We start from the raw sequence: 12,732 nt of genomic DNA, 5'->3' as shown, positions 1-12,732 counted from the left end.
ACAATTATGACTTATGATTCTCTTTAAAATATAAAATATAAAAAATTATAACACACTCTTTTATTGATTTGCTATTGCAAATCATTAATATTAAAAATGTGCTAGAAGCATTAAGGGAGGCCCATGATACTTCATCAAAAGTGGCATTGTCACCATAATAAAAAATGTCTTAATCCATCCCAAGTGGAACAACAATTTAATATCTTTCCTCTTTCATTTCAATTTACAAGTTTTATTTTTTATTTTTTATATAGGGTAAATGATAAAGTTTTTTTTTTATGTTATGTATTTGATTTATTTTAACCGTATGTATTTCTATCAATAAATAAGTTTAGATTTTGATTATTAAGTTGTGTTTTGAGAATTTTAGAAATTAAGTTAACTTTAAAAGAATATTTGTTTTATATTGTCATTACTACAAATGTTTTAAAAATAAATTAACATAATTTTGGATTTAAAAAAATTAAAATTTTATGACATGGAATTTATTTGAATGTTAAAATAAATTTAGTATGATAAATAAATCTTTCTATTTAATTAATAATTTGTACCTTTAATAACTAACTTTGATTTGTGAAATCCAAAATTAAGTTACATTAATATTTTTCAATTGATTTGTGAAATCCAAAATTAAGTTACATTAATATTTTTTTTCACGCCCAAAATAATTTCAAATCAAAGCTTATTATAATTTCAACTTCTTTTTATTACCAAATCATATCTTTAACGCTTCTTCTCGCTGCCCTTTCCAATTTTGCTAACTTTCTCCTTATTTTTTTTATATCACAACATATTAATTCATCGATGTAGTCACATTAAATCATCTATATCTCATTGATTATTAAAAAAAAAAAACTTACAATCATGATGCACGGATAAAATACTAGTTTAAATTAAATTTCTCCGGTTCAATTGGCAAAGCAATAAATAAATTAACAATTTGAGAGGAAATCAGTAGATAAACATAGTTCGAAATGAAATGAAATCATATTATATATATTCCTCTAATTCTCTTGATTTCATCTATGTTCTCAAATTTCAATTGACCAAATATAGTGAATATAATAATCTTTTTAATAGGAGGCAGACATTTTAGATATATTAGTGTTTTAAAAAATTACTACTCTTAGTATATTATGTTAAATTAATGTTTGAGAGCATAAATATAATCAGGAGAATTAGATGAACATAGAACCTGGTTATATGTTATTTCGTGCTCTTTAAATCCATCAGTCGCTCTTTAAATCCATCAGTCGATTTCGATTAAAATGGATTGATGAACTTAAATAACTCAGAATAATATAAAACTAAATTTTATGTATTTGTTTAATTTTTCTGATTATATTAATGTGCTTAAATATTAATTAGAAATAATATACCAACAATAATGTGTTTTTTAAATAAATCAGATGTATTAATAACACATTTAAAAAAGAATAGTATATTAATTTTATATTAACTTTTATAATTAAAAATAAATTACAACTTTGAACTAATATCATAATAATAAAGTATATAAGGAAATAATATATCTTAAATTATTTGGTAATATATTTTTTAACTTTCAAAATTATAATATAGTAACTTTGGTAAAAATAATTATTAACTATTATTTAATAAAAAAAATATGTTTTTTCTTAAATTATAATTTTAAAAATCAATTTAATTTTTTAATATTTATTCTAAATAATTTAAGCAATTCTTAATTTAATATCTATATCTATATCCATCTCAATCATAATTATTTACTATCTATCTCAAATTCATATATTATTATTTTTAAAAATATTTTTTAAAACTTAAAGAAAAATCATATTTTTATGAATATAAAAGTTAACAAATACTTGTTTGAAGCATGCCAAACCACTTAATATATCAGATCTCAATTTAATTTAAAATTTATTTTATTTCCCCTTTAAATTTAATTTAAATTTCAATTTTTTCAGCAATATTTAAACCAGGCTTTTGGATGTTTCATCTTTATTTAATCCCTCCACCTCCACGGTACCGTAAAAGAACCATTTATATGTTACAATTTAAGTCCAGCTTGATCTGATAAAACAAAATCCTTTTAAAAATAAAATAATAATAATTTGAATTTTTATTTTGACAATTAAAATTGAAAAATCAAATTATACTTCTCCAAATTAAATTAACAACTTTAATTGATTATTATGAAAACAAATAAAGAATTTCATTAATTATGTATTAGTAAATTTATAAATTTAATTAATATATTTTTTTTAAAGAATTTTATTAATTTACCTATTTATTTGAAACTATGAATCTAAAAAAGTTAAAAATAAATAATAATTAATCACATATATTTATAATGAAATTATATTATCCACTTTGGACATTGGTCCTCATGTAGACCCTTAGTAGTTTCGAGGCCCTAGGCAAATATAAAATTTATATTTTTATTTTGTTATATAAAGATTAATTAGAATTTTATATTTAAGCTTGATAATAAATTTTTTATAAAATTGTTAAATTATTTTAAACCTAAATAAAATTTTATTGATTTTAATTTTAATTTTTTTATAACATTATACTAACAAATATTATTAATAGTATTCTATAAATTACCCATGTATTATTTTTTTTATAATATATGACTTTAATTTAGATTTATTATTTTTTTTCTAAAGTATTATCTTTTAACAAAAATTTAATTGATTTTTCATTTAAATTTTTTATTTTTTTAGATTTTTATTTTTAATATCAATAAGCAATCTATATAGTTTATTTTTAAATTAAATAAATTCTTCTTATTTTTTTAATATATTTTTAATATCCGAAATTGATGTTTAAAAAAATTAATATACTATTTTATATCGAATTGAATGAATAAAAACCCCTTACTTTATATTTTCCTCTCAAAGAGAAAGAAAAAACGTGAAGGATAGATGATCAATGAGGTAGTGAGGAAGGAAAATGATGCCCTTTAAGAATATCATTAATGATGAAGAAGAAAGATATGGAATCATCGAGTCGAGTGAAAGAAAAAAATATGAGAACACGGATGAGAAAAGAAAAGAGTACAAAATTATTGACAATGATGAAGGTTTAGAGATCAATTTGAAAAAAAAAATCAATTAGGGGTTTGAAAAAAATATACAATTAAATAAATTAATAAAAACAAAATTACAATAATTTTAAATTTAAAAGAAACTTAAGGGTGAGTATATATAATACTAAAATATAAAAAATTAGGGGCCCCAAATTTATTGGGGCCCTAGACATAGGCCTTAGCCAACATTGCTCTATGGCTTTGCTCTTGAGTTTTACTAAAACAACCTCATGTCAATAGAGATATCATATATCCTTTTAAACCCATGATCTTTTCCAAATCTTTCCAGTGTGGGACTTTAATTGAATCCCAATAATCACAAGAATTAGACAAACACATAGAACATGATTTTATATCATTCCGAGCTCTCTAGATTCATTTATCGATTTTGTCCAAAATCGATCAAAATCGACTAATGGATTTAGAGAGCCTGAAATGACATGGAATCAGATTTTATGTGTTTCTTTAGTTTTCCTAATTATATTCATGTCTCAAACATTAATTTTGGATTAATATATTGAGATCAATTATTCTTTAAACATGAATGTGTTCAAAAAATCATTGCGTTTAATATATTAGGCCAAATTAATATTACTTAAAAAATGTTCACATATCTCCACAATTGCATGATATTGTCCACTTTGGGCCTAGACTCTCATTACTTTGCTCTTAGACTATACCCAGAAGGTCTCATGCCAATGGAGATATCATACATTCTTTTAAATCCATGATATTTTTCAAATTTTTCTAATGTGTGACTTTGATTGAATCTCAACAATCTTCCTCTCAAATGAAGGATCATCATTACTCTCATGGTCCGGCTCCCCGTGAGCATCTGGTCACTCTTGACCCGCTACGAGCCTCCCCGAAAACATCTGCGTCCGGTCACTCGTAAGCTGCTTCAAGGCTCTCCACAAACATCTGATCACCTGACCTGCTCCGGGTCTCTCCACAAGCATCTAATCACTCTGACCTACTCTGGGGCCTCCTCACAGGCACCTGGTCAACCAGACCTAGTCCGGGCCTTTCCGTGAACACCCGGTCACCACTGGCATCCTATTAACCTGACCTATTCCAGGTCTCCCCGCAAGCATCTAGTCACCTTGACTCATTCCATGCCACTCTCAACTTCGTTCAAGGTCGTCTCACATGTCATCAGGTATGGAGCATGACTTTGATAACATTTGTTGTGCCTAAAAGATGTTCACATATATTTACAATGAAATTATATTATCCACTTTGGGCATAGGTCCTTATGCAGGGTCATCTCAACCTGTTTCGAGGCCCTAGTAAATATAAAATTTATATTTTTATTTTGTTATATAAAGATTAATTAAAATTTTATATTTAAGCTTGATAATAATTTTTTTATAAAATTGTTAAATTGTTAAATTAGTTTAAACCAAAATAAAATTTTATTGATTTTAATTTAAATTTTTTATAGCATTATATTAACAAATATTATTAATAGTATTCTATAAATTATCCATGTATTATTTTTTATAATATATGACTTTAATTTAGATTTATTATTTTTTTATAAAGTAGTATCTTTTAACAAAAATTTAATTGATTTTTCATTTAAAATTTTAATTATTTTTTAGATTTTTATTTTTAATATTAATAAGCAATCTATATAATTTATTTTTTAATTAAATAAATTCTTCTTATTTTTTTTATATATTTTTAATATCCAAAATTGATGTTTAAAAAATTAATATACTATTTTACATCGAATTGAATGAATAAAACACCCTTACTTTATATTTTTCCTCTCAAAGAGAAAGGAAAAAATGTGAAAGATAGATCATCAGATAGTGAGGAAGGAAAATGATGCTATTTGAGAGTATCATTGATGAGGAAAAGGAAAGATATGGAATCACCGAGGGAGAGTGAGAGAAAAAAAATATGAAAACGCGGATGAGAAAAGAAAAGAGTACAAAATTATCGACAATGTGAAGGTTTAGAGATCAATCTAAAAAAAATTCAATTAGGTTTTTGAAAAAAATATACAATTAAAAAATCAATAAAAAAACAAAATTACAATAATTTAAAATAAAAAATTGATTTTTTAAATTGATCTAAACTTAAGGGTGAATATTTTTAATATATACTAGTGTGATCGTGCACACTGTGTAATATAATAATATATAAATTATTTGGGTATGAATTGTTTAGATTTTCTAGTGTCACTCTTATAAACCAAGAATTAATTATCTGGATAAGATTCGTTAGACCCATACAATAGTGACGCAGAATTCCAGTAACAAACTATTGTAACGAATTTCCCTATACAAAAAATTATTTTAATTTAATATTATACTTATCTTAGTAAAAAAAAATTAAGAAAAGTAAATTTTTTAACATCGTCGGCCTAAAATATTTATAGAAGTTTCTTTTATCATAGTGTTGTCAATTCTAAGATATGGGATTAAAGAAAACTATATTTTTTTATATAAAACAACCAGAGAAAATTAATGATCAGAAAAATTCATAATAATACGCTGTAGCTGAGTCTCGAACTCTAAATCATTGATTGTTTCGCTTGTGGAATTACTAATAAACCTTGGAATTATTTTTAGTGTAAATAAAAAAAAAGAACATTAACATAAATATATTTTAGGCTTCACCAAAATTAGTTAGTAAAGGGACGAGATTTTTAATAAAATAATAAGATAGATATAGATATAGATATAGATATAGATATATATATATATATATAATACTAAAATATAAAAAATTAGGGGCCCCAAATTTATTGGGGCCCTAGGCATAGACTTTAGCCAGCACTGCTCTCATGATTTTGCTCTTGAGTTTTACTTAAACGGTTTCATGTCAATTGAGATATCATATATCCTTTTAAACCCATGATATTTTTCAAATATTTCATGTGAGACTTTAATTGAATCCCACTAATCACGAGAATTAGAGAAATACATAGAACATGATTTTATATCATTCCGAGTTCTCTAGATTTATTTATCAATTTTGTCCAAAATCGACTGACGGATCTAGAGAGCTTGAAATGACATGGAATCAGGTTTTATGTGTTTCTTTAGTTTTCCTAATTATATTCATGTCTCACACATTAATTTGATATATTATATTGAGAACAATAATTTTTTAAATATACATGTATCTAAAAAATCTAATTGATACATGACATGCCATTGGCAAGAGGGATCAATAACTTGACAAAAAAAAATCTTGGGGCCTATTAGATGAACATGTAATACATATTTTCATGTCATTCCAAAATTTTTAGGTCAATTAATCGATTTGACCAATTTTAGATAAAATCAGTATATAAACCTAGAGAGTTTGAAATGACATAAAATCAGATTATATATATTTTTCTAGTATTCCTGATTATATCTATGGTCTCAAATTTTAATTTGACCAAATATATTGAGTGTAGTAATTTTTTTAATACGAAGTAGACTTTTTAGATATATTTATGTTTAAAAAAATTATTGCTCTCAATACATTATATTAAATTGATGTTTGAGGACATAAATATAATCAGGAGAACTAGACGAACATAGAACCTGGTTATATGTCATTCCGTGCTCTTTATGTCCATTAGTGATTAAAATTAATTGATGAACTTAAATAACTCAGAATAATATAAAATTAAAACTTATGTATTTATTTATTTTTTATTATATTTATGCGTCTAAATATTAATTTGATATAATATATTGAGAATAATGTGTTTTTTTTAAATAAATCAGATATTTTAATAAAAATATGTGCATTTAAAAAAGAATATTAACCCGAATATAAATGTGAAGAGTTAAAAAAATATTGAGTGTGTATAATTTTAAAATAGAGTTCGATTTAGGTATTTGAGACAGTTTGTAAAAAACTGAATACTAAATTAATTTTATATTAACTTTTATAATTAGAAATAAATTACAACTTTGTACTAATATCATAATACTAAAGTATATAAGGAAAGAATATATCTTAAATTATTTGTTAATATATATTTTAACTCTCAAAATTATAATATAGTAACTTTGGTAAAAAAAAATTATTAACTATTATTTAATAAAAAAATATGTTTTTTCTTAAATTAAATTTTTAATATTTAATCTAAACAATTTAAGCTATTCTTAATTCAACTCCATTAGCTTGATCTTTAAAACACATTCCTTTTAAAAATAAAAATTAATAATTTTAATTTTAATTTTAATTTTAATTTTGACAATTAAAATTGAAAAGTCAAATTATACTTCTCCAAATTAAATTAAAAACTTTAATTGATTATTATGAAAAAAATAAAGAATTTCATTAATCCATGTATTAGTAAATTTATAACTTTAATTAATATATTTTTTAAAAAAATTATTAATTTATGTATTTATTTGAAACTATGAATCTTCAAAAAAAAAAAACCAATAATTAAGGTATTGGATTTATCAAATCTAATACTAAATTTCAATAAAATTTTTTCTTAAATTAAAATTAAGAAAAACTCAATTTAGATTTTTAATATTGATACTTTAAATAAGGGGTTGCCAAGTCATCTAAATTACCGGATTTTAATTTAATTTAAAATTATTTTTATTATTTTTTCTAAAATAAAACAAATATAAAAGATGGAAATAAATAAAAAAAATATAATTTTTCTCGGATCTATATAAACTCGAGAGAAAGCCTATTGATACTTCATCCTTTCTTTTTCGAAATATCGGCCAAACCGCAATGGCTTCCTCTATCGGCGTCTTGTTCTCTTCCCCCAACGTTCTCGCCGTTCGTTCCAAGCCCTCGCCTTTCGCAGAGGACCGCACCTTCCTCGGCGCCCGCAATGGCCGCCTTTCCTTCTCCGACAGTCTCTCTGGCGCGAAATTAGTCCGCCAGAGGCCGGTGGCTGCGACGAGAAGAGAGGCGAGGACGAGGAGCCCCTTGGTCGTCTCCCCCAAGGCTGTAACCGACTCGAAGAACTCGCAGACCTGCCTCTTCCCCGACGCGAGTCGAGTGAGTCGATTGATCCTTTTACTTGTTGTTCTGGAATTTTGAATACTTGAAATCTGATCGGGTTTCCTTGATTTTGTAGTCATTTATTTTTTTTACGAATTGCTTTTGTTCTCAATGCACAAACTGATCTGTTGTGGTTAGATCTCTTTTTCTTCTTCTTCTTCTTATGAATTATCTGATTTCAAATTTCTGAAATTACTAGTAGATTGAGGAAAAAGAAGGTGTTCCTTCGAGGATTTTTCTTTTCAATATTTCAAGATTGGTGCATGTGATTAATCAAAACTACTAAACTTATTATCTCCCTTCGTGGACAGAGTGTGTTGGGTATTATTTTAGGTGGTGGCGCAGGAACGCGGCTGTATCCACTGACAAAGAAGAGAGCTAAACCAGCAGTTCCTCTCGGTGCCAACTACAGACTCATCGATATCCCCGTTAGCAACTGCTTGAACAGCAACATCTCCAAGATCTATGTTTTGACACAGTTCAATTCAGCTTCGCTAAATCGCCACCTCGCACGGGCTTATGGAAGCACCATTGGTGGTTACCAAAATGAAGGATTTGTCGAAGTTCTTGCTGCCCAACAAAGCCCCGAGAATCCCAACTGGTTTCAGGTATTATAATACATAATTCAATTGTCTATAATAAGGAAATTTTGTATTCGTATAAGTTTAGATATAACTGGCTTGCTCAATACTGTATTTGAATATCATATTCAGGGTACTGCTGATGCTGTAAGACAATACTTGTGGCTTTTTGAGGAGCACAACGTGATGGAATTCTTGATTCTTGCCGGGGATCATTTGTATCGTATGGACTATGAGAAATTCATTCAATCACATAGAGAATCATGCGCCGACATTACTGTAGCTGCACTGCCAATGGATGAAAAGCGTGCGACTGCCTTTGGCCTCATGAAAATCGATGAAGAAGGACGAATCATTGAGTTTGCGGAAAAGCCAAAAGGCGAGCAATTGAAGGCAATGCAGGTGAAGTAATTTCATCTGAATTTTCAAATTATCAAGAACTAGTTGATTTTAATCTTAAGTAATTTCATTGTTCACAAATTGCAGGTGGATACTACTATTTTGGGCCTCGATGTAGAAAGAGCAAAGAAGATGCCTTTTATTGCTAGCATGGGCATCTATGTTATCAGCAAAGACATAATGCTCAAGTTGCTTCGCGATAAGTTCCCTTCAGCAAATGACTTTGGTAGCGAAGTAATTCCTGGGGCTTGCAACCTTGGATTGAGAGTATGTCTCACCCTTCTAATTGTTAATTTGTTTGATCTATTAATGATGTTATTAGTATACCGTTTAAGTAATCTGATTTGTTAGATGCTAATTTATGATTAATTTGTAATCAAAGGTACAAGCTTATCTATATGATGGTTATTGGGAAGATATTGGTACCATAGAAGCATTTTACAATGCTAACCTTGGCATAACGAAGAAGCCCGTACCTGATTTCAGGTAAATTAAGATAATTAGAGGATTTATTTGTTTATAATTTTCTTCGTTGTAGTTACTAGATTGTGTTCTTCAATTGCAGTTTTTATGACCTTTCATATCCAATATATACTCAAGCTCGATATTTACCTCCATCTATAATGCTTGATACTGATGTTACCGATAGCGTCATCGGCGAGGGATGTGTGATTCAAGTAAGACCTTTTGAGATTCTTCATTTTAACACCTTTTCTTCCCTACAAATTTGCTAAATACTCGTCGAATACTTTCGTATTTGTAGAAATGCAAGATTCACCATTCTGTAATTGGCCTTCGATCTTGCATTTCGGAAGGTGCAGTGGTAGAAGATACTTTACTAATGGGAGCTGATTATTATGAGGTAAAACTTACATCTGGTTGATGATCAGAGTTCGATAAGTTGATACTTAGAAGTAATACATGTTGTGTTTTCATTTTGCTTATGAACGAATCCATAAAACATTATTTGTGAATGTAATTCATCGTTTTCTTATATGCAGACAGAAGCCGACAAGATTCTATTAGCCGCGAAAGGTAGTTTTCCAATCGGAATTGGAAGAGATTCTCACGTTAGAAAAGCCATCATTGATAAGAATGTTCGAATGGGAGAGAACGTTAAGGTGCTGTTAAACTCATTGATCCTTCAACAATTATGACTCATGATTCCCTTTTAAAATATAAAATATAAAAAATTCTAACACACTCGTTTATCGATTTGCTATTGCAGATTATTAATACTGAAAATGTGCAAGAAGCATCAAGGGAAGCCCATGGATACTTCATCAAAAGTGGCATTATCACCGTACTCAAAGATGCCTTAATCCCAAGTGGAACAATAATTTGATGTCTTTACTCTTTCATTTCAATTTACAAGTTTTATTTTTTATTTTTTATGTAGAGTAAATGATAAAGTTTTTTTTGGATATTATGATTTGAATTTTTTTAACAGTACTTATTTTTATCAATAAATAAGTTGAGATTTTGATTATTTGGTTGTTTTGAGAATTTTAGAAATTAAGTTACTTAATATTTGTTCTGTATTGTCATTACTATAAATGTTTTAAAAATAAATTAACATAATTTTGGATTTAAAAAATTAAAATTTTATGACATGGAATTTATTAAATGTTAAAATAAATTTAGTATGATAAATAAATTTTACTATTTAATTAATAATTTGAATCTTTAAAAACTAACTTCCAATTAATTATATTCTTTTATTCTCAAATCATATCTATTCAAAGCTTATTATAATTTCAATTTCCTTTTATTCTCAAATCATATCTATAAAGATCTTGATTATTCTTTTCTCCACTTATTACTTTTCAGTCGCAATAAAAAATAACATTTGATGCACAGTCAAAATACTAGTTTACATTAAATTTCTCTGGTTCAATTGATAAAATAATAAATAAATTAACAATTTTAATGGATATATCATGAAAAATAAAGAAGCTTATAATGATTTAACTATTTGATTATCCAAATTAATATAAAAAAATATTTTTAAAATTAACTTCATAATTAATTTATAAATTTAAAAATTGTCATAGAAATTTGGAAAATTATTTCCTATTAAACAAGAGATTAGATATACACATTTGTTTTCATCTTAGTAGTGATTTATGAGGAAGGAAATTCTATGAGATCTTTAACCTGATTATATTTATCTAGTTGGGTGTTGATGTTAGGAAACAAGATGTCCATACGGTGAATTCATGCAAACAAATCTTGATGTCCGAGAACAAACTAGTTATGTATTTAATATGTTAAAACACGGGTGTGAAAAAATATTAAAATTAAAATTAAATAATGCTTTAATGCTTTACAAGGTTACTCAATTTGGTTTAGAAATTTAAACTTAGATTTTTTTTAAAATTAAAAAAAATTCAATTTTTTATCTTTTCTTTTAAAAAAATTTGTAATTTTAGAAATTTCTCAAAAATATTTCTTTTTGTAAAATTGTCTAACTTAAATTTACTAACTTAAGAAAGTTTTTTTTTAACTTAGAAAATGCAGTATTTGAATTATTTCTTTTAAAATATTTTTTTAATGTTAGTTAATCCGTTGCACATATTTTTAACTTTAAAAATCAAAAGTTTTCCTACATAGAAATATTCTTACTTAGAAAGTTTTTTGCACATTTTTTTTTAACCTTAGATTTGTCAAAGAACCCTAATTTTTTATGTGATAAAAAACTTACTACAATACAGACACTTCTTACTTTAAACACGAACGAGAACGGGTTATGAACAACACAAAAACAACACAACAGAGATGAAAGAACACAAAGAAAGCAAACAAAACCAGGATTGAAGTAAAAGGATAAGTATTTAGGAAATTTACTACAATACAGCCACTTTTTACTTCTAAGTTTGCCTGAGTAAGGCTCAAGTTAGGCTTGAATGCCTTGAAGAGGCTCCTCAACTCGTCTTTTATAGAAGGAAAGGAGAAAGCCCCGGGTGCACAGTGGACTCCATCGGCAGGATTTCAACTTATCTGCTAAGATCGAGTATGAGGTGGCTTATTTAGAGAAGGATATTATTCCTTCTTGTTAGAGTGTATACTAAAAACCTAGATTTTGTATAAACATTTATTTAGAAATAAAGAATCACAATGGTCAAATATCTATATTTATTTGTTAAATGTAATTTGTTCAATTAATTTATATAGTAGACAACATAGTGTGTGGCGTCACACACAGAAGATCATGTTGTCGGTTCTTTATAAATTATAAATTGTTGCTCGCGACTAAAATGGAAAGGAACAAACCGTTGAATTAATCATAGTGTAATTAAGTATTAGTTTATCTTAACTAATAAATTATACTGATACACTCCAAGTGTATTGAGTAGGACCATTTTAGGTAAGTTCTTTTTGTACTGAAATTTATAAAAAAACTAGACCTTAGTTATTATGAAAGTGTGCGCTCTTAATCCTAATATAATAACAAACACATATATTTAGTATTTATTTCTTTGACTTATCAATGGGTGAGATTTAGCTCGATAAATCAATAAGCCGGATAAGTTGGGAAATGATATTACTTATAGTGTGTGTTGTTGATTATAGAAGGAAACTGTGTCCTAGTAATCTAGGTTGAGAATGACCCCAAGAGGAGCTCATAAAGATTGTCATGTTAAATCCTGCAGGTGGACTTAGTCCGACATGACGATGAGGTTGAGTGGTATT

At 26.7% G+C, this 12,732-nt stretch overlaps 1 protein-coding gene across 1 annotated transcript; it reads left to right on the top strand.

Moving 5' to 3' along the window:
* Nucleotides 1-7,783: 7,783 nt before the first annotated feature.
* On the top strand, nucleotides 7,784-10,452 carry LOC122044233 (glucose-1-phosphate adenylyltransferase small subunit, chloroplastic/amyloplastic-like). The gene is made up of 9 exons (XM_042604757.1): nucleotides 7,784-8,056; nucleotides 8,371-8,667; nucleotides 8,773-9,042; nucleotides 9,127-9,306; nucleotides 9,422-9,525; nucleotides 9,605-9,716; nucleotides 9,803-9,901; nucleotides 10,041-10,160; nucleotides 10,268-10,452. Exons 1-9 carry the CDS (start codon nucleotides 7,784-7,786, stop codon nucleotides 10,382-10,384), a joined length of 1,572 nt encoding a protein of 523 aa, XP_042460691.1. The 3' UTR covers nucleotides 10,385-10,452.
* Nucleotides 10,453-12,732: the final 2,280 nt, after the last annotated feature.

The sequence above is a fragment of the Zingiber officinale genome, chromosome 2A (genome assembly GCF_018446385.1).
Source record: "Zingiber officinale cultivar Zhangliang chromosome 2A, Zo_v1.1, whole genome shotgun sequence".
Lineage (NCBI taxonomy): Eukaryota > Viridiplantae > Streptophyta > Magnoliopsida > Zingiberales > Zingiberaceae > Zingiber > Zingiber officinale.
Note: the sequence above shows the minus strand (reverse complement) of the source record. Positions and strands in the feature narration are given on the sequence as shown.

Coding starts and splice junctions, on each gene's coding strand:
- LOC122044233 (XM_042604757.1), top strand. CDS start 7,784: ATGGCTTCCTCTATCGGCGTCTTGTTCTCTTCCCCCAACGTTCTCGCC. Junction 9,526..9,604: donor AAGCCCGTACCTGATTTCAG/GTAAATTAAGAT, acceptor CTTCAATTGCAG/TTTTTATGACCTTTCATATC. Junction 9,717..9,802: donor GCGAGGGATGTGTGATTCAA/GTAAGACCTTTT, acceptor TCGTATTTGTAG/AAATGCAAGATTCACCATTC.